The 27080-nt window shown below is 38.4% G+C and overlaps 1 protein-coding gene across 3 annotated transcripts in view; it reads right to left on the bottom strand.

Moving 5' to 3' along the window:
* Window positions 1-22880, bottom strand: part of AHCTF1 (AT-hook containing transcription factor 1) — an 83839-nt gene extending 60959 nt beyond the window's left edge. The window contains exons 1-4 of one of the 3 annotated variants that reach the window (XM_043924722.1): window positions 22520-22880; window positions 7676-7803; window positions 5165-5418; window positions 1702-1882 (exon numbers count right to left, since the gene is read on the bottom strand). In XM_043924722.1, coding sequence (XP_043780657.1) covers window positions 1702-1882; window positions 5165-5418; window positions 7676-7796 — 556 coding nt within the window. In that variant the 5' untranslated portion in view covers window positions 7797-7803; window positions 22520-22880. Of the gene's footprint in view, window positions 1-1701; window positions 1883-5164; window positions 5419-7675; window positions 7804-22086; window positions 22452-22519 lie in introns of those variants that run through there. The other 2 variants (XM_043924721.1, XM_043924719.1) reach the window with 2 other exon arrangements.
* Window positions 22881-27080: the final 4200 nt, after the last annotated feature.

Here is a 27080-nt window from a genome sequence, read left to right as displayed (position 1 = left end):
AGTCCACAAATTCATTTTTAGTTACTGCCATTCTTACTAATTGATTCTTTTCATTTAAACTGTACCTAAAATTTTATTAAGATCAATCAGACCTCAATACATATCAAATCTCAAGGTGTAGTTTCCATCACTATGACAACTTTTTTCCCTTAAGTGCCTTTTTGGGGCCATTATTTCTACCAAATCAAACTCTTCCACATAATATTTTGCAGATCTAAATTTTGATCAGATAATCTGGTTCTTCAATTTCTTGTCAAACATAATTTTTACCAAAATATTGTAGTTTTAATCAGTTTTATTACATACCAACAGTGCTTAATAGTTATACTCATTCTTATATATTGGGACAAAATGTTGATTATTTGTACCTGTTTCTTAGCTGATCCAAAAATAAAAAGATCTGCACTAATATTACAGGACTATTTTAAAAATCAAGAAGGTCCTCAAGGTTAAATAGTCCTTTCCTAAAACTTTATAGATAATACACACATTTTTAAAAGTTTTTAGGTTAGCTCCCTACATAAACCAATCAAGAGTAACATAAATCACAAAAACAAACTACTACTGAACAGTAGATTTATAAATACACCCATAGTACTGAAAAAAAAAAAGGGGGCTTCCCTCTAGCTCAATCAGTTAAGAGTCTGCCTGCAATGCAGAAGATCCGGGTTCGATTCCTGGGTTGGAAAGATCCCCTGGAGTAGGAAATAGCAACCCACTCCAGTCTTCTTGCCTGGAGAATTCCAAGGACAGAGGAGCCTGGCGGGCTACAGTCCAGGGGGTTCCAAGAGTCGGACATGACTGAGCGACGAAGCACAACAGTACTAAAAGGGGAAACTCTCTCTATAGTCTATAAAAAATTTTATTTATTTATTCAGTTTTGGCTGTGCTGCATCTTCACTGCTGGGTGGGCTTTTTTCTAGTGGTGAGCACTGGCCACTCTGGTTGGATGTGCTGGCTTCTCAGTGTGGGCAGCTTCTCTTGCCTCGGAGCACTGGTTCCAGGCCCAGAAGGCTTCAGCAGCTGCGGCTCCCAGGCTCTAGAGCGCAGGCTCAGTAGCTGAGGCACGTGAGCTTAGCTGCTCCTCAGCAGGTGGGATCCTGTGGGGTCAGAGATAGAAGCCCGGTCTCTAGCACTGGCAGGCGGATCCTCTACCACTGAGTCAACGCCCTCTCTTTACTTATTAATTAATTAAGCTCTAGTTCTATCTCAAGATGCTATTTTGTGCGGGAAGACTTTTAAATTACTGTTGTTTTCTATCAAATTACTTTATTTCTATCTTAGGCTCACCACAGGAACATAAACAGTATGCTAGATCCTACATAGTTGGATAATTTTATATTGTCTGATAAGGATCAAGATTTTATACCTTTCCGCCCTTCTTCTGGTATTTACTTAATAATCTGAATGACGTTATTCAGTTGTATATCTGGGAACATGTCCCTCTCTCTTTCAAGAACTACTTTAGCCTATAAACACTTAATCAATAAAACATAGTAACTCACGCAAAAAAAATCCACGGGGCCCAAAACAATAAAACAATACAAGCAAACAATTTTTAAAAAGACACATAAATAAGTTTTTGACTCTTTTTTTTTTTTTTTGATTATTAAAAAAAAAAAAAAAACAAAACAACCCAATGGATCAGAATATTCAGGTGCTCAATTTTGGGTTTTAAGCCAAGAATGACTAATTAATTACCTGATGCCTCTACTTCATTCTGACTGCATGACAAGTCATCCAAACATAGATCAATAAGAAGGATCTGTCCAACATCAGTTACCACAGCTGCCACACCAAAAAGCCATCGCAGACTTGGGTGTAAATGCTGAGTGCTTGCACTGGCTCCTCCATGGTTAATTATAGGTTCAATAGCTGTTACCTAGAAAGCAGAATGTATCATTTGTTTTCCTCAAACAAAGTGAGAAAACACAAATACACAAGAAACAAATTCTGAAGTTAAAGCAGGTTACCAGTTATACAGATATTAACATTTTCAATAGAGAAGCACAAATCTGCATTTGATACTTGTGAATCTGAGTAACATTATGAAATCTTTAGATGTAAGAATTATAACATGCAGTTGGAACAACAATTGATGTTTACCTAGAGTTTACCATATTCCAGACATTATGCTAATTAATGCACGATAACCCTTTGATACTGGACTATATATAGTTACACCCGTTCAAAGATGAAACACTCTGAGGCTTAGAAAATTTAGCTGAGTTATTCAAGTCACACAGTCATTAAGCCATTAAAATTCAAACCTAGATGCTTCTTACTTTAAAACTCTAAACCAGCTACTGTAAAAGTATATATAGCCTCTTCTCCAAAGAAGACTAAAAAATAAATCATTCCATAAAAATTTACTGTTTATGTTTTTTTTTTTAAGTCCTTTTTATGCCATAAAACCTGAAGAGGTCTAACCTCTAAAAGGACTACATTATAATGGATTTCACACAAAGCTTTCACACTAATTGGATGGATGAATTTAACAAGGACTGAAATTACTTAAAGAAAATCATACTGTAGTTACACTATGGAGTTCTATTTTCCCTTTTCATCTCATGAGTCAAATTTTCAATGTCTGTACCTAATAGTCTATATTTTAGTTTACACTTAGCTTTCCTTCTGTTTCCTATTGATTCACAGAAATTAATTTGGTACGATACTTGATAATTAAGTATTTGGTGATTTCTACTATAATACTGATGAACATCCTAGAAAGAAAAGAGAAAATTTGCTATCAGTGGTTTACGTGTTAATGTAAGGTTAAAGTTTGTTTCAGGCTGTAACCTAATATTACAGACAAAACACTGGCTTTCTCAGTATTTCATTAGTACACAAAACATTCTTTAGTGTTTCTAATTCTGAAAACTATAATTTCATGGATTATCTTCCTTTTCTAAATTATGGTAATAATAATGTCTATAATACTGAAGTATGTTTTCTGTAATTCCTTCAGTGAAGGATAAGTAATCTGCATTCTACATATAAATAATACATATGAAGCTATTGATAATGCTACCTTAAGTAATTTTAAAGGCAGTTAAAAGCAAATTTAAGAGGGGGTACTGTGCCCTTGTTTTTTTAAAAAAAAAAAAAGTCAGTTGACTGAACTCCTTTTGAAGATATCTATCGCTCCCCTCCCAATCTTTTCCTTCCCCTATATTTCATCTGTTATCAGCCACTCATCCAATTAAAACTCAACAAGGTCTGTCCATGTCACTTCTGGAATATACCTTTGCAATCTGTTCCACAGTCTTCATTTCTTATGTCATTTCCTCAGTTCAGTTTATCATCCTTATTTACCTGAACTACCCAACCAAAGGGCTTTTTACACTACAATTCTGCTTTAAATTAAAAATTTCACCTACAGACTTTAGAAGGAGGCCTCTAACTGCACAACAGGCCATTCACAATCTCAATCCTCACCATTTCTGGCTCCCACTTCCTCCTTCTACTCTTCCCTGCCATTCTAAATAAGTCTAGTTTCCCAAATGTTCCATATACTGTGACTTTTTACATGCTGGGTCTCTTAGCCTAAAATGTCCAATCTTTTTGAGTAGAAGTCATCCAGGTGTTCTTCATGTTCTGAGTGCTAAAATGTTATCAAAGTACTTATTCATACTATAATCCTATAATCTGTCTCCTCCTACTAGACTACAAGCCTTTTCGGACAGCACGGACCAAGTTCAATTCATCTACTTATTTGTAAAATCTAGCACATAGCTTGATTTACAGTAAGCACTCAATAAACTGCCAAATAATTCTGGCTTTAAAATCATTATCACTGGTAAGTACATTTAAGATATCAGGCTATAAATTATTTCAGACTTTAGCCCACTGGGTCTGTTTCTTCACTATAAAAACATTATCTTTTGTCATTAAGCTCCCTTTTAAGTTTAAAAATTCTGTCTAAGACTATATACATTACATATATATATATATATATGCATACAAACCTACATATACTTTTGTATGTATCTAAGTGCATACTTCTTTCACACAGGCATCTACTCTTCCATGATTTTTGACTGTGTGTATTTGTGAGTGTATACATTTTCTCACCATGGAAAAAGAGGAGTAATAAATCTGAAGAAACAACTCGATTTCTATAACTACTACCAGATAAGATATCTGGCATATAGAAGGCATACATATGTTAGAATTAATAAATGTGAATATAAAGAAACCCACTATTTAAATGTATTACTCAAATCATAAATGGTAATAAAGACATACTTCCCATATTACTCTAAGGCTGTAGACTCAAATTAAAAGAGAAAAAATAAAAAAGGCAAGGAAAACATGTCATAGTAATGAATACAGTATTTTTATAAATTTTCAGTGTCCTCATAAAACTGGAAGTTAACAATAAGACTTAGATGATACCTGTCATATAAGATTAGAACACTACATGTTATTATTTTTACTTTGTAATTCTCTAACCAAAAATAAGCTATAATTTAAATTTTACTTAAGTATAGTTGACTGACAATGGCGTGTCAATTTCTTCTGTACAGCAAAGTGACTCAGTTATACACATATATATTCCTTCTATATATTCTTTTCTATTACAGTTTGTCACAGAATATTGAATATAGTTTCTTGTTCCACACAGCAGTACCTCGTTGTTTATCCATCCTATAAATAACAGTTTGCCTGTGCTAATCCCGAGCTCCCAACCCTTCCCTCCTCTGCTCTCCCCTCAGCCCCTCTGGCAACCACAGATCTGTTCTCTACATCTGTCAGTCTGTTTTTGTCTCATAGACACGTTGATTTGTATATTTTAGATTTCACATACAGTATTTATCTTTCTCTTTCTGACAATCTGCTTAGTATTAAAATCTCAAGGTCCACCCATGTTGCTGCAAATGGCGTTATTTCATTCTTTTTGATGGCTGAGAAATATTCCACTATGTATGTATATATACATATATCTTCTTTATCCAATTAAAGTTTTACTTTAAATGTTATGTTGCTTTGATAATATTTTTAACCTCTTTAAACATTTTAATGAAAAATAACAAACTTCCCAAAAGTAATCTAAAAATAAATGTATACAGTTCAATGAATTTTTACAAAGTGAACACACCCATGTAACCAGCAGGGGTTTAGTTTTGAAAACAGAATGCCATATATCTTAAGCAGTACCTACCCGTCCAGGAAGAACAACGGCTTTAACCACTCTTGATAAACCAAGGTCATAAAGACAGAGAACACTCCCTTCTGCTTCTTCCAATCCAATTAACAATCCAGTTCTCTTCTGCCAAGAGAATTCTTTCACAGCTAAGACTATAGGAGGCTGTTCATTTACTCCACTGAATCTATATGCAGACAACCGCTCTCCTGTTAGAGAATTCACTACCTCAAGTTGTGGACCACAGGCCAAGCAAGCAAGTCCATTTTTCCCTAAAAGAAAAAAGAAATTAAAAATTTTGCTTATTTTAATACTGTATACAACAAAACTAAATAGCAGTAAGCTCTGTTACATATATAATCTATAACTCATTATCTTCAGATTGAAATCTAAGCATTTATAGAACACAGTGGTTCTCAAAACAGTAAAATAAATTGAACTACTACTGCAATAAGAATAAAATAACCAGTAAAGGTACCGTGCTATATGCTTAAATACATTATCTCATTACTCCTTGTTACACTTCAATACAGAAATAAAGCAACTAAACTTTCATACAACTGTATGAATGAATAACTTGCCCAAAACCCATGGAGCTATGAATACCAGAGCCAAAAGTGGATCCCAAGTCTCCTTAACTCCCAAACTCATATTTTTCCTACATTATACATTAAGAGTTAAATTACGTGTTACAGGAGTTAGAAAAATATAACACATGATTCTGTTGCTGAAAAGTTCAAAATCTAGGAGACAAGACATAACTAGTATAGTAGGAAATACCAGAATCCCTTTGTGGCTCCTGACTAGTCTTATCTGGATTTTATTCTGCATGCAATGTGAAGTAACTGGATTTTAAGCAGGGCAGTGACAATCTGATTTATGTTTTTAAATGTCGGTCCAGCTGCTAAGCAGAAAATGGACAAAAAGCTGGGGCCAAAGCAGCAGTAGGGAGATGATAACCTATGCTTGGTTGGTGGCCATGAATAAACAAAAGTGAATTGACTAGAGATTCATCTGAGAGGCAAAACTAAAAGGATTTGCTTGCTGATGAATAATATACAGGAAGTGAGTAACACAGAAGAATCAAGAACTAGACCCTGGAATTTCTCCTTCAACAGTTAGATGAACAATGTAACTTTTACTACTAAATTGAGGCCTGACGTGCTAAAGTCCATGGGGTCTCAAAGAGTCGGACACAACTGAGCCACTGAAATGAACTGAACCACGTATCTAAACAAGTAGCTGTATATACTAGACTATAGCTGATAGAAGTTAAGAGTTTTTAAAAATAGCATGGCACAGTGGGGCCCAGAAAACATGGGTTCAAAGCTCATTTTTACAACTTGCTTTCTGTGTACTGGGACCAAATTCTTAACCTATTTGATTTTCAGTTACAAAGAAAAGTGCCTAATTAGAAAAACCTAGTACTCCCTCAATTAAAAGTTGTTATGGTGCCTAGTATGTAACAGAAGTAGTGTTACTACCTTTAATAGTCAAGAGAAAGTGAAAGTGAAGTCACTCAATCATGTCTGACTCTTTGCGACCCCATGGACTGTAGCCTACCAGGTTCCTCTATCCATGGGATTTTCCAGGCAAGAATATTGGAGTGGGTTGCCATTTCCTTCTCCAGGAGATCTTCCTAACCCAGGGATTGAACCCAGATCTCCCGCACTGTAGGCAGACGCTTTACCGTCTGAGCCACCAGGGAACAGAAGTAGTGTTATTACCTTTAATAGTCAAGAGAACAGCTCCATAAATAGCTAAATTACTAATCTATATGTCTATACTGTCTTTCTGTTAGGAAGGGTGGCTATCAAATTCATTTTTAGAGAAATCTTCTGCAATATATTTCACCAGACTGAAATCCCTAATTTAATGGTTTCTTTGGTATAATTTTCTGCTATGTTACATAGTTTAAAACATGATCATTATTAAGATATTGTTCAGATTAATGGAATTAAGCAATAAGACTTCCTGAATATATTTTATCACCTAGGGCACTACAGGCCTCCAGGCGACTCAGTGGTAAAGAACCCACCTATCAGTACAGGAGATGCAGGTTCATCTCTGGGTGAGAAAATACCCTGGGGAAGGGCATGGAAAATCCACGGACAGAGGACAGAGGAGCGTGGTGGGCTACAGCACACACAGGGCACCACAGTCAGGTTTCTCTACCCATACGATTACTCGGTACTAATCTAAACTCATCACCACTGCCTAATTATAAAGAAAAACCAGCCACGTATTATTTCTACTTTTTAAATGCAGATACTCAATACGAAAAGGTATAAAATATATGGTATTGTAATAAAGAAAAATGAACTATAATATCCCAGGATATTCAATGAAAATGTGCTCAAGTAGGTAGAAATTATTACATATGCAGTTGTAGATGTAATATACTTACATATAAGACCACTCTAAGTGGGTTCTGCTTTTTTTTCTTCCACATTAAAGGAATCACAGTATATGTTTATTATTATTAATCTTACAAATCAAATAAGTACATTTTCAGCAACATTATTTTACCTGCAGCAAACTTTCCACGAAGCACAGATTCTAATGTTATTTCGTCTTCTCCAAGGGCTTGGATAGTCACTTCTGGGAACTGCAGAAGACCACTAGTCACCTGTGCCGTTAGGTCTCGCATACTTCCACTGCAAATAATTTTTAAAGTAAGGTTATTATGATATATTTGTACCATAAGACATTTCATTATCTCTAACCAGAAGGAGAAAAGAAAAAGATAACCATACAAAAGTAAATAAACTGAAACTAAAATCTGATTATGAAATACATATTATGTGCTTCTAGGTCTGGGATATTCTCTAAGAAAGTATTTCCCAAACAGCCTGAGGAGAGTAAAGATTCATTAAACCAGATGTCCAAAGGATATACATGAATCCTACACAGATTCTTTGAAGACTGGGTTCAATGCAATTAATTGCATTGCTACATTCACTCTCAAAAAGCACTTCACACACAAAACAGGAAAAAAATGATACTGTTTTAGAAAAGTTACCACCACAGTAAAAGAGGAGAAAGTCCAGGAAAAATGCCAAACTCACCTCAGGAACTGAGTGTGGTATATGTCTTTAACTGGATAGAAAAAAAAAAATTCTTTCCTTTCCAGTATATAGAAGACTAGAAAGTCCTAAATGACTTTCCCACTGTAAACAAGAAAAAATGATGGCTGAACTATAAAAATATCTTTCTGAATGATTACTGGCAAATCCAAATGTAGAAACAGTATGAATTTTGCAAGATATAAAAGCTGGCTTGGATCTTGAAGGTTAGCTACTAAATACAGTCCTGGTGACCCTAATCTTGTTTTGAGCATCCTGAGGTCCAAAGGAAAAAAACCCTAGGGCTAACAAAGCCAGTGGAAGCTAAGGGCCTCCCCCCACCCCACCCCAACCCCATTAAACTCCATAGGGCTGTATCAGCAAATAGGTGAGTGATAGAAACACTCTCTGTGCAGGAAAAGGAGCAGTTCATTTTGACCACAACCTAAAGTTTCTACACACGAAAAAGAAAAATTCCCTTCATACAAATTAGTACCCAGAATTCAAGGCATGATACCAGAAAATACTCAGGTTAAAAATATCATATAAAGTAGTCTCAGGTTGGTAATGCTCCAAGCAACCCATAGAAACTACCAAATATTTTCTAGAATCTCAAGAGTTCTCAAAGATGAAGTTTCGAAGAAAATGAACTTACAGTCAAAATAACAAAACAAGGATATCATGATCAGTAACAAGCAGAATTAACCTATCAAAGACTTCATTCAGATACTGAAATAAGAGAATAAAAAATAAGTATGTTTAATAGGTTTAAAGAAACCAAGGGTTTATTAGCTTGCTAATGAGGAATAAACTAAAAATTACAATGAAAATTGGTCAAATAGATTTGGGGAATGGGGGAAGAACTGCTGGAATGAAAAATGAAATAAGTAAAATTTAGAACTCAAGGGGGGAAAAAACCTCAATGGAGCAGTGAGAATGTAGCAGCTACAATGCAACAATATGGACCAACATCAAAGTATATTAAAAGTAGAGAAAATACATGCAGAATTACACTTACAACTGAGCTATTAGGGAAGCCCTACATAAAGTTTAAAAGACTGCAAAACTAAACAAAATATTGCCTAAGAATACAAACTCATTTGGCAAAACTGAATAAAACAAAGGATACCATAAACACAAAGTGAGAGGAGAGAGGGGCCTGGATGCAGAGGAACAGTGAGGGACACCAAGTAATTAACTTTCTTTTTCTAAACCGTGGTGGTGAGCACACAGGTATTCTTTGTATCATGATTCTTTGTTATTTACAAATATTCTTTTGTGCCCACTCAACAAATATTTTTTTTAACAATTAATCATTTTGTACCTACTTAATAGTCAACAAAAACACACTCAAAAGATAAGAAAAGCTGTAGAGAGAAAAAAATGCAGCACAAGAGACAGAGATGAGTATTTAAAAGTTATAGACAATACAGAGGGAAAAAATCTAACATATGTTTATTCAGAATCCCCCAAAATATAATACTAACAGCAAGGAAGAGACAATATTCTAAAAGATGTTTCCCAGATTTGTAAAGACAAATTTTCTGAAGTCAGGAAGAGCAGTAAATTCTAGATCAAATAAAAAGAAGTGACTTTTCAACAACAGCAGAAATCAGAAGTCTGGAATATCTTTAAAATTCTAAGCAAAAAATGGTTGTCAACATATAATTTATATATCACTGAAATGATCCCCCCAAACAAATATGAGAACACATTTTTTGACAAAAACTTAAGTTTTGCACAAACAGATCCTCCTTAAAGGGAATTCTAAAGCAAGGCTTCAGATAGAATAATGATCAAACACAACTTCTAAGATACAAAAAGAATGGTTTGTCAAAGTCCTGGTAAATAGATGAACTGTAGTAACTGTAATATGCTAGTGATGCACAAATAGGTCACTGAAACAAGTAATTTAGACACAGAACCACAAAAATTTAGACAATATCTGGATATTTCAAACCAGAGCAGAAGTCTGGATTATTCAATTAAAGTTACTGGGACAATCTGCTACTCATTTTCAGCAAAGAAGCTACACATTGGTAGAGCAAAACAAGTCATCCACACACATACTACTAAACACTCCTCTAATAGCTACAAAATGAATAAAAGTACATGTGTATGTGTACAGAATGAAATAATACAGAAAAAAATCCATAGAATTTGAATACTCTTCAGTTTGGAAAGAAGTAAATTAAAAGGGTGAATATAGATAACCCGAGGAAAACACCAGATTAAAAAGCCTCTCATTACATACTATGTAACACTGGACCTCCTATCTCCTCTCCAGCAGATCTTCCCAACCCAGGAATAGAACGGGGGTCTCCTGCACTGCGGGCAAATTCCCTACCAACGAACAATCAGGAAAGCCCTGGACCTTGTTAGAGTGCCATTTTCCAGGGCACTGTGCTACTTTCTTGGGAGAAAGGCATTAATGTCCAAAGGAGAGTCCCTACCAGGAGAATGATATCAACCAGGTACAAGTCATTTTACGAGGTACAAGGTTCCCCAGCAGGGACTACACACAACTCTAACCCTCAGCCCAGGCCATTCTCAGAAAATAAAATCAATACTACCTGACTGAACCTATGTCAAAACAATAGTTAACAAACATCATTAAAAGATCCGGATTCCCAGGTGGCTCAGTGGTAAAGAATCCACCCGCTAATGCAGGAGATGTAGGTTCAATCCCTCACTGGAAAGATCTCCTGGAAGAAATGGTGACCCACTCCAGGATTCTTGCTTGGATAATCCCATGGACAGAGGAGCCTGGAAGGCTAGAGTCCATGAGGTCACAAAGAGTCACAACTCAGAGACACACAAAGAGACTGACAGGTCGCAGAGACACACAGCTGAGAAACTGAGCATGCTTAAAAGATGTTTCTTAAAAATCAAACCAAACCAAAAACTATCACCTTTAGAAAGAAATGACTGATGCGTTAAAGAAATTATCATAAATTACTAAACACAGGAATTACTAAATTCCTGTCCTTTCAGTTTTTCTTATAAAATTAATTTTCTAAAAAATAACATTATTTTAATTTTATTCATTTCATAAAACTATTCTGTATGTGAAATCTTTCTAAAAAGTGACATTTACAGTCTATTTCATTTCATAAAACTAATCTCTATGAAATCTTCTATTGGTATTGGCTATAGCGATGTCTGAAATACAACATATTAGCACTACTTACTTTGGGGTGATGTGTTCCTCTCTTTACGTTTTGATATGGCTTCAATTTTTTTTAATGTCTTTGATTTTTATAAAATCAATAATTAAAGAATTAAAAAAACAAATCTAAAATAAAAATAAAGCTCTGAAAATACAGGAGATATTTATATAACCTAAGATGGGAAGAAGGTGCCAATCAAACTAATATTCACTTAACAATCAAGAAAATGCCATGTTGGGACTTCCCTGGTGGTCCAGTGGCAGAGAGACCCCGAGCTCCCAGTGCAGAGGGCCCAGGTTAAAGATTCCTGGTCTGGGAACTACATCCCACATGCCACAACCAAAGATCCCGAGTGCCATCCTAAGACTGAGCAGAGACAAATAGAAATTAATAAAATGTTTAAAATGGAAATTTTCTTAAATTAGATATTATTTCTAGACACTAGAAATGAAATCACCCTTCTTAAAAAAAGAAAAAGAAAATGCCATGCTATATCCTCTATCTCATCATCAGATCATCAGAAGAAAGAAATCCAGGCTTCAAATATTCTAAGACAGCAACACCACATTCCTTCCAAAGTGACAGACATGACTAACCATTCCCTATGTGGCTGCTACCATGACACCTCAGAGTCAACATTTCCAAAATGAAACAATCTTTCTCCCTCCTCTCCACAGATTTGTTTCTATTCTGTTTCTTCTCTGGGTTAATGATTCCATCACTACCAGAAACTTTGAGGACTTAGTTAAAACAATGATTCTTCAAAAAAAAACAGAAAACTTTCCTTGTCCAGGTTAAGTTACAATTCTGTTTGTTCCTGATGAACCTGGTACGTTCCCTATCAGGGATGGCACTTATATCACACTCTGTAACTGACTCTTTGTATCCCCAACTAGAAAGTTCTTTAGGGGACAGATCCGATCTTACTTACTTTAACCCTACTAGTTTCACTAAAGGGGGCAAAGAATATTGACTAACTCCATAATAAGTGATTTATTTTTCCACCCTTTACCATGCAGTACAAACTGTTAATAAAACCCACTCATTTTACAAATAAATAAATTTCTGAATTCCAGTGATTCAGTCTTTGTCAAAGACTAGACTATTTATTGGTCTTTTGATCTCCAGTTTCCTGTTCTTTCTGGTCATTCTATAATTGGCAAGTACTTAGTCCCACTACCAATTTATGTGAAAAGAAAAAACAGATTTGAAAAGGTTACTCAGAAAGTTAATAAAACATTAGCTACAATTTTCTATTCAGGCTATAAATGCTATCTTCTAAACAAAACTCTAATCAACTACCTCAAAAAACATATTTGTTAGCATTAACTCAAAAAACTAAAAAAAAGTTATGTTTGAGATTTCCCAGTCATTAAACATGGAATTTTTTTTATCCAAAACAGATCCAAAGTATAACCAAACTCAATTAAACTATTATTACTATAACATATAGTCAGTGAAAAGTACTGTCCATTCATCAGCCTCTTATATTAACATCTTATATTTACATGACAACCTAGGCTCAAGTTTTAGATGCTGAAAGCATTATGTTTTCAGAAATGATTGTATCCCTCTTCTAAACATTTTAGCACCAAAGGAAATTTTACACAAATTTAGGCAGGAAAGAGGATTTCACCTCTGATGGCCTTTTAATGCCTTGATTTAAAAGAATATAATGGTAAACTGAAGTGAATACATTTTTCCTATTAAACTTGAAACCAAAATCATTTCTCTAGAGCTAAAACCTTCAAAATTCCAAACACTTTGGGCAGCTTTACCCAAAGTATAATCAGGGGAGTGTTCATGGCCATTAAGCAAGAAAGTTCCAGGATCACTGCAATTCAATCAACATTACCCTAACAGAATTCTTAGAAGACTTTCACAGATTCTAAAACTCATCTGACAGGTGCACAATAATCAAATTTTTGAAAATGAAATATAATAAGTGTTCATTTCTCAGGCTGGATGTATTTTCTGTTACACTCTTTTTAATTAAAAAAAAAAACAAGTATTATGATGTAGAAGAAATGGCTCAGTCATAATAATATTCAAGAACAGAATTGTCATTTCCATTCCCAATATACTCTCCCACCTTAAAAGAAAAGAAAGAAAATATATGAAAACAAGTTGTTCAGAAACAGGACAATAGGTAGCACAGAGAAGAAAAACAAGGTGACCTCTAGGACTGAACAATGTTACTATGTATAGAGAGAATCCAGGACACAGAGATGAGAGGGAACCCAAATAAGGCCCAAGGGTCTACTTGAATTGAAACAGGGTTGAGAGCTCCAAAGGTGGCTAGAAGTCACAGGGTAGAGTAACTGTAGTACAAAGGGCCACACAAAGAACTCCAGGGATCTGCAGTGGGTTCCCCTGAATCTTCATATGATTAGCATAAGCATATAAGGAAAGTACCAGAGACCAAGGAATGAGTCACTGGACATGATCCACAAAACGCTCACAGGCCCAGGTGTAACTCCAGAGTGGGGGGGGGGGGGGGGGGGGGGGGACCTAACACATGGGCACTGAGCAGAGTACTCAGAAAGGTCCTGACTGCTTCAGTGGTGGGGAGAAAAATCAGGCCCTGTTTAAAGGCTGTTTTGGTCTAAAACAAGCAAGCCTCAAAACAATAAAACTGTTTCCGAGAAACTCAGCTGCATCCCCAAACAAAGCTCAAGAATATATAAGTATCTGCAAAAATATCCAGTACTCAGGAAAATAAAATTCACAGTGTCTGGCATCCAACTGAAAAATGGCAGACACGAAGAAACAGCAAAATACGACCCTTTAGTGGAAAAAAAACAAACTGAAACAGACCTAGAAATCACACAGAAGTTAGAATTACTGGATAAGAAACATAAATTGATTAGTTATTCTAGCTAGAGTCCCTACATCCGACAAGATAGAGGAAAGCATGAACACGTTAAGGAAAGATATGGAAGATATCCAAAGTCTAAATCAAATTTCTAGCAATGAGAAAATATACTGGATGGGATTAACAGATTAGACACAGAAAGTATTAGGTAACTTAAACACCCATAGTAGACACTAAAATGAAGCACAGTAAGAAAAAAAGACTGGGGTGAGGAAAGAAAGGAGAAAGCATCAGTGAGCTATGAGACAAGCTGAGTGACCTAATACATGTATTCAGTTCAGTTCAGTCGCTAAGTCGTGTCCAACTCTTTGCGACCCCATGAATCACAGCACGCCAGGCCTCCCTGTCCATCACCAACTCCCGGAGTTTACTCAAACTCAAGTTCATTGAGTCGGGGATGCCATCCAGCCATCTCATCCTCTGTTGCCCCCTTCTCCTCCTGCCCCCAATCCCTCCCAGCATCAGGGTCTTTTCAATCTCCAAAAGGAGAAGACAGAAATACCTGGAAAACTAACGGCCAAATTCTCCCTCAATTTGATGAAAACTATGACCTACAAAACCACCTAGAACTAACAAGAAGAAAAGATGTCCTTTATATCACAGGGGACTGGAATGCAAAAGCAGGAAATCAAGAGATACCTGGACTAAAAGGCAAGTTTGGCCTTTGAGTACAAAATGAAGCAGGGCAAAGGCTAACAGAGTTTTGCCAAGAGAACTCACTGGTCATAGCAAACACCCTCTTCGAACAACACAAGAGACAACTCTACACACAGACATCACCAGATGGTCAATACTGAAATCAGACTGATCATGTTATTTGCAGCCAAAGATGGAGAAGCTATATAGTGTCAGCAAAAACAAGACTGGGAGCTAGCTAACTGTGGCTCAGATCATAAACTCCTTACTGCAAAATTCAGACTTAAATTGAAGAAAGTAGGGAAAACCACTAGAACATTCAGGGATGACCTAAATCAAATCTCTTACGATTATACAGTGGAAGTGATAAATAGATTCAAGGGACTACATCTGATAAACAGAGTGCCTGAAGAACTATGGACGGAGGTTCATGACATCGTATAGGGGGCAGTGATCAAGACCATCCCCAAGAAAAATAATGCAAAAAGGCAAAATGTTTGTCTGAGGAGGCTTTACAGATAGCCAAGAAAAAGAAGAGATGCAAAAGGCAAAGGAGAAAAGGAAAGCTATACCCATCTGCATACAGAGTTCCAAAGAATAGCAGGGAGAGATAAGAAAGCCTTCTTTGGTGATCAATGCAAAGAAATAGAGGAAAACAAAAGAATGGGGAAGACTAGAGCTTTCTTCAAGAAAACCAGAGATACCAACAGAATATTTCATGCAAAGTGGGCAAAATAAAGGACAGAAACAGTATGGACCTAACACAAGCAGAATATATTAAGAAGTGGCAAGAATACACAGAAGAACTATACAAAAAAGATCTTAATGACCAAGATAACCACAATGGTATGATCACTCACCTAGAGCCAGTCATCTGGGAATGCGAAGTCAAGTGGGCCTTAGGAAGCATCACTACAAACAAAGCTAGTGGAGGTGATGGAATTCCAGTTGAGCTATTTCAAATCCTGAAAGATGATGCTGTCAAAGTGCTGCACTCAATATGCCAGCAAATTTGGAAAACTCAGCAGTGGCCACAGGACTGGAAAAGGTCAGTTTTCATTCCAATCCCAAAGAAAGACCATGCCAAAGAATGTTCAAACTACTGCACAATCGCGCTAATCTCACACACTAGCCAAGTGATGTTCAAAATTCTCCAAGTCAGGCTTTAACAGTATGTGAACCATGAACTCCCAGATGTTCAAGCTGGATTTAGAAAAGGCAGAGGACCCAGAGATCAAATTGCCAACATCCACTGGATCATGGAAAAAGCAAGAGAGTTTCAGAAAAACATCTACTTCTGCTTTATTGACTACGCCACAGCCTTTGACTGTGTGGATCACAATAAATTGTGGATAATTCTTAAAGAGATGAGAATACCAAACCACCTTACCTGCCTCCTGAGAAATCTGTATGCAGGTCAAGATGCAACAATTAGAGCCACACATGGAACAATGGACTGGTTCCAAATTGGGAAAGGAGTACGTCAAGGTTGTATACTGTCACCCTGCTTATTTAACTCATATGCAGAGTACATCATGTGAACTGCCAGGCTGGATGAAGCACAAGCTGGAAACAAGATTGCCGGGAGAAATATCAACAACCTCAGATATGCAAATGACACCACTCTTCCAGCAGAAAGCAAAAAGGAACTAAAGAACCTACTGATGAAAGTAAGAGGACACTGAAAAAGTTGGCTTAAAACTCAACATTCAGAAAACTAAGATTATGGTATCCGGTCCCATCACTTCATGGCAAGCAGATAGGGAAACGATGGAAACAGTGAGAGGCTTTATTTTCTTGGGCTCCAAAATCACTGCAGAAGGAATGCTTTCTCCTTGGAAGAAAAGCTATGACAAACCTAGACAAAATATTAAAAAGCAAAGACATTACTTTGCCAACAAAGTCCATCTAGTTAAAGCTACGTTTTTTTCCAGTAGTCATGTATGGATGTGAGAGTTGGACCATAAAGAAAGCTGAGCGCCAAAGAATTGATGCTTTTGAACTGTGGTGTTGGAAAAGACTCTTGAGAGTCCTGTGGACTGCAAGATCAAACCAGTTCATCCTAAAGGAAATCAGTCCTGAATATTCATTGGAAGGCTGATGCTGAAGCTGAAGCTTGCAGTACTCTGGCCACCTGATGCGAAGAACTGACTCATTAGAAAAGACCCTGATGCTGGGAAAGATTGAAGGCAGGAGGAGCAGGGGACGACAGAGGACTAGATGTTTGGATGGAATCACTGACTCAATGGACATTAGTTTGAGCAAACTCTGGGAGTTGGTGATGGACAGGGAAGCCTGGCGTGCTGCAGTCCATGGGGTTCACAAAAAGTGGGACATGACTGAGAAACTGAACTGAACTGAACAAAGCAACAAATCAAAAAGGTCAGTAAACCTCAGCATGTGAAACATGAAGAAACTCCACCAAGATACATCCTAATCAGGGGACAAAGAAAAAAATCTTAAAAGTAGCACACTGCAGAGCAACAAAGATAATTCAAAGAAGTCTCACTGGAAATATCACAAGCAAGGGACAGTGGAGTAATGGATCTTAAGTTGTGAAAAAAAGCAAGTTGTGAACCTAGAATTCTATATCCAGTGAAACTATCTTTTAAAAATGAAGGTAAAATAAAGACTTTTCAGACAAAGGAGCATTGAAGAGATCATCACCAGATCTACACCACAAGGAATGTTAAAAGAATTCTTTCAGGCAGAAGCAAAATGCTACCAAACAGAAACCTGGATCTATGTAAAAAAATACAGACCACCAAAAACAGTCAAAACACTTTTTTTCCTTATTTTTAAATTTCTTTAAAAGACAATCATCAAAAAAGAAAACAAAAGATAATCATCTAAAAGACAATCGTCAAGGAAAAAAAAAAAGGCAATCATCTATTTAAAGCAGGAGTTCATAACATATTTATAATACAAGGGAAACAAACCACAAAACAGCAGAAAGGCCTAGAGAGGAACATATTGCTACCAGGTTCTTACGCTATAGATAAAAAGCCTAGATAGGTTAAAAGTAAATAACAGAAGATGTATCATGCTAACATTAATGAAAAAAAAAAAAAAAAAAAAAACAGAAGCAACTTATTAACACCAAAGTAGAATTCAGAGCAAAAAATATTATCAGGAATAAAGAAGGTCATTTCCTGACAACAAAGTGGTCAATTCTGACACAAAAGGAGTTCAAAAAAATGTTCACTGAAAGAAAAAGTTTTCCAGATTTAGAAGTGAGCCTTTGCATCTGTGATGGGCTTCTATGACGGCTCAGTGGTAAAGAATCAACCTGTAACACAGGAGAGACAGGAGACGGGTTCAATCCCTGGGTTGGGAAGATTCCCTGGAAAAGTAAATGACAACCCACTCCAGCATTCTTGCCTGGAAAATTCCATGGACAGAGGAGCCTGGCAGGCTACAGTCTGTGGGGTTGAAAGAGTCGGACACGACTGAGCACACAAACATTTTGAAAATACAGGGCAAAAACTGGTTTCTGGCTTAGAACCTTTCATATACTGAGTTTACAGTGTGACCTGTTAACATTTTAAGCACACTAAAGAGAACTTCTAAAAAGTATATTAGAAAGAACATCTTATATAAAGACATCTATATGTATATCTACATCTACCTATCTATATCTCTCTCTTCACAAAAACGCATCAAGCAGCTATGTTCAGTACTGTACAAAATTAGGTAGAGTCCTAGCCTTGATGACATAATATTGCCAACCTCTAAAAAGTACTTTACAAACTTCCAACTCCTTCCAGTTCTAGATAAGCAGAGCAGGAACACTGTGCCTAATATCAATGAAAATTTTTTTTATTTTCTTGATAAAGCACAGATGGACTGTCATTCCCTTCTCAAAAACCTCCAATGACTCCTCTACTGCATATAAAGACAGACATCTTCAGTCACAGGTAATCAAAGACCTCCACAATCTGTCAGGGTCAGCCTATCTTCACAGGTTTGTCTCCCCAAGGCCGTTCCTTCATCAGCTTTCTATTACCTGGCATATTCATTCTTCTGTTTATGCTGTTCCTTCCTCCATCTCCATCTGCCAAGGCCCCACACATCATTTAAGGATTAGATTCCCAGTGTGGTCTGGGTAAATTAATCCTTTCCGATTTAATCTCATTTCTGAGCTCATTCCTTTCCACATTTATGTTAGCAATCCTAAAAATGATTTTTGAAATCCACTATTTGTATTTGTCAGTCTTCCCCAGAACACTATCAATTCCCAAAAAGCAAAAATCGTATCTTATTCCTGTAAGTTCCAGAGGGTCACAATACCGTACAACAGGTCCTAAACATGTCATAAATTAGGATGGTAAGATACTAGCAAGGCAAGAATTGACATGTTGAATAACAAAATCAATTTTTAAAAACTCAATATTCTTGAAACCCAACGAGAAAACAACCCAATTAAAAAATGGGCAAAGATATTAATAGACACTTCATTAACAAAGATATACAGATGGCAAATAGGCACATGAAAAGATGTCCCACATCTTATGTCATCAGGAAAATGCATATTCAAACAATGATGTACCACTACATACTTAGTAGAATGACCAAAATCCAGTCACTGACAACAACCAAACACTGGTGGGAATGTGGAATAACGGGAATTCTCATTCACTGATGCTGGGAATGCAAATTGGTACAATGCCACTTTGGAAGACAACTGGGCAGTTTCTTACAAAACTAAACATATTCTTACCATAAGATCCAGCAATCATGCTCCCTGGTATTTACCCAACGGAGTTAGGTAAAACTTATATAAAACACAAAAACCTGCACATGGATATTTTTAAGTTTTATTAATAATTGTCAAAACCTGGAAATAATCAAAATGTACTTCAGAAGGTGAATGGATAAAATAGTGGTACATCCAAACAATGGAATATTATGCAGTGCTGAAAAGAAATGAGTTATCAAGCAAAGAAAAGACTTGGAAAAAGCTTAAATTTGAATTATAAAGTGAAGAAAGTCAATCTGAAAAGGCTACACAGTGCCTGATTCCAATTATAGGACAATTCTGAAAAAGGTAAAACTATGGTGACAAAAAGATCAGTGGTTGCCAGGGGTTAACAGAGGGAAGGAAAGACGGGGAGCACAGAGTATTTCTAGGGTGGTGAAAACTACTCTGAATGATACTATAATGGTAGATACATGCCATTATACATTTATCCAAACCCAGACAATTTACACCAACAAGGGTGAAGAGTAAGGTAAACCAGGAACTTTGGGTGATGATGTGTTAATACAGGTTCATCAATTGTAACAAATGTTCCAGTCTACTAAGGGATGCTGATAAGGGGGAAATTTATGCATGAATTAGAGCAGGGAAAGCAAATACTGGAAATCTCTGTGCCTTCCACTTAAAACTGCTTTAAAAAATAAAGTGTATTAAAAAGAAGAAACTCAATATTGGATCTAACTTATTTTTAAGTAAATATACATTGTTTCAATATTAAGAAGCAAAGCAAACTCTGCAAAGGTACTGGGAAAGATACTGACACAGTACCAAAAATCAGCTGTGTGAAATACACTCATCCTAGAAAGCTGCTCAACTCCACCACAGAAAATAAAACTCTAAACTAGTTGTTCAATAACTGTCCTGCAGCATTTACTGAGCAAACATTTCTACAAAACATTCTGTATGCATTTTTACTTTTTAAAAAAGACTAAAAATTATGATACAAATGTAAATTACCCAGGGACCCAGAAACTTCCAGTCTTTTAGTAGTTGTTCTTTCAAACTTCAACAATTATCAAACACCAACTACTTTTAAAACATAGCGTTGGGGAGGCAATACAAAGGCACAAAGATAACCTACTTCCTGACCTCAAGGAGTTTACATTCTAGGAGATACATAATAAACCATGAGAATAAATGCTGCAATTAAGGTATATACTCTGTGAGATCCCAGGAAAGAAGTGGGATACAGATAAATGAAAGTATATAGAAAAGATGGCATTTAAGCTAAGGAGGATTTGAAAGCTGAAAATGGCGCTAGTGCCAATGCACAAGACCTAAGATGCGAGGGTTCCATCCCCGGGTTAGGAAGAGCCCCTGGAGGAGGAAATGGTAATCCACTCCAGTATTCTTGCCTAGAGAATCCCATGAACAGAGGAACCTGGGAGGTCCCAGTCTATGGGGTCGCAAAGAGTCGGACACAGGCTGAAGTGACTGAGCATGCATGCAACTTTGAAAAGGCAGAGATGGCACTCCAGGCTGAAGGACAGGAGCAAAGGAATATCAAAGCACATCTTCAAGAAAACGGGCCCAGGACTGGGGATGATTCTGGAATAGCTGAAGCATACATCTGTGAAGAGTTGAGGGTGGACAGTAGACAAGATTTATTGTTGAGACCGATGATCTATGCGAGGGAAATGAAACTCTATTCTGAAGAAAACAGTGAAAAATCTCCGGGAATTTTTTTAAGTTAGGAAAGAAACAAGTCTTTATTCCTTAAAATTAAAAATAAATATATGCCCATCCCCAAACTGCTATATAACAATCTTTGAAATTTAAAAAATAATAATTATTGCTGTTTGCGAATTAGTGACATTTTGGAACTAGGTTATTGAAAAATCAGAATCAAAAATTACAGTACGGGGAGAACGCAGGCTTCCCATTGAGCTTTAACACACGAGCATCCCTCAAGACATTAACTTGAGCTGGGCTTGTCATCCATAGTCAAATCCTCCAAAATCAATAAATCTATCCTAATTTCTCTCCTCCCAGACTCAATCAATGAAAGAGCACTAAACAAAGTTCTTAAAATCTACTGTCTCTTTAAGGATAAACTGAAGTTAAGATTTCCAAGAGACCTGTATTTTATTCTAAAGGACCCAGGTTCTTATCAATCACGTTCTCAAACTGCCTATCTGAAAAAACATAATGACGGCTAGTTTGAACCTCGCTGACTTATGAGAACAAACTAACCTCCCCACGGCCCCCCAAAACAGTCAACGAGTAACAAAAGTCATCGTCCTCAAGTTTCCAGGCGGCACAAGGCAAGGCAAATTAATACCCACTCCAAGATGTACAGTTATTTTAAATCCCCTTTATCGGACCAATTCACAGCACTTTTCAAATCACCGGTCAAACTTCTCCGCCCGAGACTCATCATAGCCACGTCCGGCAGCATGCGGAGCACCCATCAACGTAACAGAGACTCAAAGTACCAGCAGGCTGCCCAGGGGGAAAGCTCGCCAAGGTCTCAACCGCATCGGAAGACCGTGGAGAAGAGGCGCCGCGGTCCAGGCCCACCCGGACAGAGTGAGGACCCGGCTGCCGGCGCGTTAGGCGCAGGGGTTGGACCCCGAGGCGCCTCTCCGCCGCCATGTGCCGCCGCTCGGCAGAGGAGGTTATATAACAAACTCCCGGAGCCGTGGAGCGTGCCGCACCCGCCAACGCCCGCCTTCCTTCCCTCGCGCCGGCTCCGCGAGCCCGGCCGCCGCTGCGCGCTGAACGGCCATAAGCATGGCCTAGGCCCGGCGCGAGGAGGGCCCGGCGGGCCAGGCGCGGCGGGAGAAGCCGGGCCGCGGCTCCGGGCCCAGGCCGCGCCGACCCACCCTCCGCCGCCCCGGCCCAACCCCCTGCTTCCCTTCCCCCTACCAGAGAAGGGCGGGTGACCGAGCCGCCGCGGCCGCAGAGTCCAGTGGGCGCGCGAGGCGAGGCGCGAGCTCCTCCCGCGCGAGTCCGTCACAGCATCTCCCGGGAGACACGGCCGCCACCGGCAGGGCGCGCTCACCTCCGCCCCGCGGAAGCCGTTTGCCTCTTCGCGGGCCTCCGCCTGCGACCGCCCCAGCCAGATCAGAGCCACACACCCCCCACTTCGCGAGCGCCTTCGCCGGCTGCAGACCGGCCGACCGCTCAGCGCGTAAAACGCAGCCGGTGCCTGCGCCGCGGTTCCGGGTCCTCCCCCACGCGACTCTGCCTCTGCCTCCTCCGCTTCGGCAGCGCAGGCCCGGCTTTGCGCATTACCCCCGGCAGGCACACGGAGTCCCACTCACCGGGGAGGGGAGGGGAGGGGCGGGGAAGGGCGGGGAGGTGGGAGACAGAGAGGAGATCGCGGCGCGGAGACCTGAGTTCTCGCGAGGGTTCGGGCCTCGGGCGCCTGCTCTGCGGGAATTTCAAACTCTCTGCGAAAGAACGTAGGGGGAGGGAAAGGGAGGAAAGGAAGCAGGGTCTGGAAGGGCCGGGTATTTACATAAAACAGGAGCTCCCCGCCTCCAAAGAGCTCAAGGGAACAAAGACTACGAGTCCCATAATGCTTTGCGCGTTAAGCCTCTTTGGCCGCCCAGCCCTTGAGCCCAAGGCGGACTTGGGAGTGGTAGTCTGTACCCGAGGTAGGGCCCGCCTCCCGATCCCTCCCGGAATCTTCCGTGGCGGGAGAGTTGTCACATTATCTTCTGGCTCCGCTTGCTGGCGGCCGAGTGATAATCTTTGCCCTCGGTGTTTTTCGTTCTCCCTGCTCCGACTTTCTCTGCCAGGGCGCCTGACTTTGGGGGAAAGCTTCTTTCCCCCTCTTCTATATGTTTAAATATGCCATCGTGCTTTCGTGGCCAAGGTGCTCACGAGATCTAGTGTAATCTTCTAAATCAAAATTTTACCCCAAATCAGTTTTGCATATTTGGTCACCCTGGGGTTTCATTGTGGAATTTCTTTTATTTGTGGTTAATATCTTTGAAGTTGGTGGGCTTCCCTGGTATCTCAGTGGCAAAGAATCCGCCTGCAGTGCAGGAGAGGCGGGTTGGATCCGAGTTGGGAAAATCCCCTGGAGATTCCAGGATCTTCCCTGGAAGATCCCCAAGGAAATGACAACCCCCTCCAGTATTCTTGCCTGGGAAATCCTATGGACAGGAGCTACATGATGGGCTACAGTCTATGGGGGTCGCAGAAGAGTTGGACACGACTTAGTGACTAAGCACACAGGATCTTTGACGTCAATCCCAGCACCACACACTTTTCAAACAAATGTGGAATATAACCATAATGAAAGTGAAAATAATAATAAATAAGAAAAATAATAAAACGGGAGATAGGGGTAGGATTCTAGCAAGCCACTTTTGTTTTAACCAGGAAAGTTTATCCTTTTCTGTTATCCTTTCCCATATGATTTTTGTCAAAGTTTGTCTTTTAGAAATGTAATATTCTTTTTTCCCCATATTTTTTTGTCTCTTTATTGACAGCGATCTCTAAAAGTAACAGGCGTGTGTGCTAGGTAAGTCGCTTCAGTCGTGTCCGACTCTGTGCGACCCTAGGAACTGCAGCCCGCCAGGCAGGAGTGGGTTGCGGTGCCCTCCTCCAGGGGATCTTCCCCACCCAGGAATGGAACACAGGTCTCCAGCATTACAGGCGGATTCTTTATCCACTGGGCCATCAGAAACATAGTGGTTTACAAAAGGTACTGGCTAAGTTGTGGCAGAGAAAAAGTTAAAGAGGTTTTTGATTGTCTTAACTATTTTAAATATACTTCTCCAAACAGAAACTGCTCTGCAGTCAGATGTGCGAATTCATGTCCTTGTCTTGCTCTCCATTTTATACTTCCTTTTCTTGGCACCATTTTATCCTCAATTCATAGGTGCTGTACTTCTCTGTAATCTGAAGAAGTAGATTCTCAACTCCAGAATGCTGGTAGAGCAAGGATAACTTAGCGGTTCAACGGATTCCTTAGACAAGCATTTGTTACCAGTTGTAAAATTCAAAATCATCGTACTTATCCAAACTGAGTTTCTAAAACTATCCTTCAGATTTTAGTCTTTCTTTCCGTAATTACTGACAGAATGCTGGTGTGGTTTCTGTACGGTTGTCCATAATCTGGACCAATCCTACCTGTCCTGTTTTATTTCCGGGCGTAGTTCCTGAGAATCTTTTCTTCACTTCCCTGCAAGCATGTTTCTGCTTCTCATCATCTTCCACTGAAAATGGTCCAACTAAGACTCTTTTCTCTCAAAACCTTCTCAACTTCAGCCCATATTAATCACTAAAAACTTGTACTGAAAATATGCTGTGTGTATTATTTTATGTCTGCCTCCCCTTTTGACTCTGACTCCATCCATCCACCCAATGCCCCCATCTCTCAGCTACACTGAAAACAGATTGGATCTTATACTTTTTTCAAATGCTTCCCTCATAACTACTAGCTTTTTTATTTCAATTGCTTTGTAAACTGAATTTCTACTTTAAAGCTCTCATTCATTCATGTTTTCTCTTTTCAGTCATTTAATCATATGCCAAGGACTTCCCTGGAGGCCCAGTGGTTAAGACTCCACACTTTCGATGCAGGGGGCAGGGGTTCAATCCCTGGTCAGGGAACTAAGACCCCACACGCCCTGAGCCTCAACCAAAAAGTTGAAGGAAAAAGCACATGCCAAATTGTTTTCGTTTCAAGAGATGCTAATAAGTATTAAAATGTAAACAAAAATCTGGGTTTGGTAGTCAGATGAGTTTGAGGAAAAGATAAAATAAAATTAAACATTTCTTTTACGTAATACCTCACTACCTTTAATATGCTCAGCATTTCCCAAAGTTACTTGACCGTGGCATGAGTCCATCTATGCTTGTGGAACATTTTGTCTCATCAGTGTTCCACAGAATGGACTGGTAAACAAGGCTTCCAAGCTTCCTCTCACTGGAGGAAGCACTGTGTAGTGGAAAGAACATGGTTATTTGAAACCAGACAAACTCAAGTTTTAATCCATTTCACTACTTTCTTGAAACATAGCTTTAATGGAATTGCTTTACTCTCTTGGCCTGTTTTCTCACCTGAAAAGAAAGGCTGTTACTTATTTTCCTTTTAGAACTGCTGCAAAGAGTAGAGGGAAGTATGTGCCCCACTCAAAACTTCATTCTCTTTCTACCTATATGATCAGTTGTTAGTTATTTTGGTAAAAGGCTTAGAAAATGGTAATAACTAGTATGGACGCTTCCATTGGAATGTTTTATTCAAGAGCTATTTCACTACCAATCCAGCACCCTGGTAGGAACAGACAGCCGTCTGATCTCAGAGAACTTAGAACCTCATTGAAGTGCTCTGAATTAGAACTTGTTTGTTTTGCAAAGTAATAGGAAAAAAAAAAAAAAAGCCCATGATATTTTAGCAGCAACAACAAAACGGAGCTTGTCTGTCTCAGACAGTGGCAATGCCTCTGTCCTGATAGCTCTGTTTTCATCATTTTTGTGGAGATTGTTGGTTATAGCAAGCAGTACCCCAACCTTGATTTTTCCAATTGACAATAAGATTGGTGGTGAAGAGTCACATTTTTCCTGTTTATTTCCAGTGATGGAATAGTGACCAGCATCTAAATAAATGCAAAAATAATTATTTAGTGAATGACTATATACTTATTGATCTCACCATTCAAAAAGCAAAATATATACAATATTTTGATCAAAAAGGACCCTACACATTTTCTAGGTTAAACATCTTGTTCTAAGGAAGGGGGAAACAGATTTGTCAAATGATTTTGGGATGAATTTTGTTTTGTTTAAAAAAATAGACATCGAATCAAATATATAGTTGTAAAGAAAAGCAATGTAAATATTTTCTTTCTTTAAAATATAGTCTTTGTGCACTTGAAAAAAAAAATTGTTTTTCATTAATGGTACCCCCCAAAAGTCATAGATTTTCTTCCAATGAACACTAGTAATATTTGCATAAACATGGTACTAAAAGTTAATTTCTTTTTAAAAATTATTTCCCTTTCTACCTCTCCCTTTCTTTCACATCTTCCTCTTTTAAAGCTACTTTAAATTCTGTTTATGTTTTAATTAAAACTATCATGGTTATGGTTTCTCTGTTTCTTAACCCCAAACACCACTGTTAGTGATGGATCCTGGAATTCTGCTAGGTGAGCTACAGGTTATGTATTTACATATCACTGCATTTTTCATTTTCAATCTTTAATTCCTCAAGACTCATGCTTGCCTTAGAGCATTGTTATACCAAATTATAGGGGGCACATAGTAATTTTTATGCTTCTTTTAGTCAACGGTGTTGTAAGTATTGCTCACAAGTCACAAATCTTCCACTTGCCTGAAGCTTCCTGCCTCTAAGGAAGCCGTGTTAAAAGTTGACTCTGCAGTGTTGGAAAGTGATGGGCATGAGAACAGTCGGGTCTGATACTCTACTGAGGGAATAGGTCACCCATTTTAACAAATGCTGTGTGCCTCT

This window comes from Cervus elaphus, chromosome 14, assembly GCF_910594005.1.
Source record: "Cervus elaphus chromosome 14, mCerEla1.1, whole genome shotgun sequence".
Taxonomy (NCBI): Eukaryota; Metazoa; Chordata; class Mammalia; order Artiodactyla; family Cervidae; genus Cervus; species Cervus elaphus.
The sequence above is the reverse complement of the archived record's forward strand: the minus strand, read 5'-3'. Positions and strand labels throughout refer to the sequence as shown.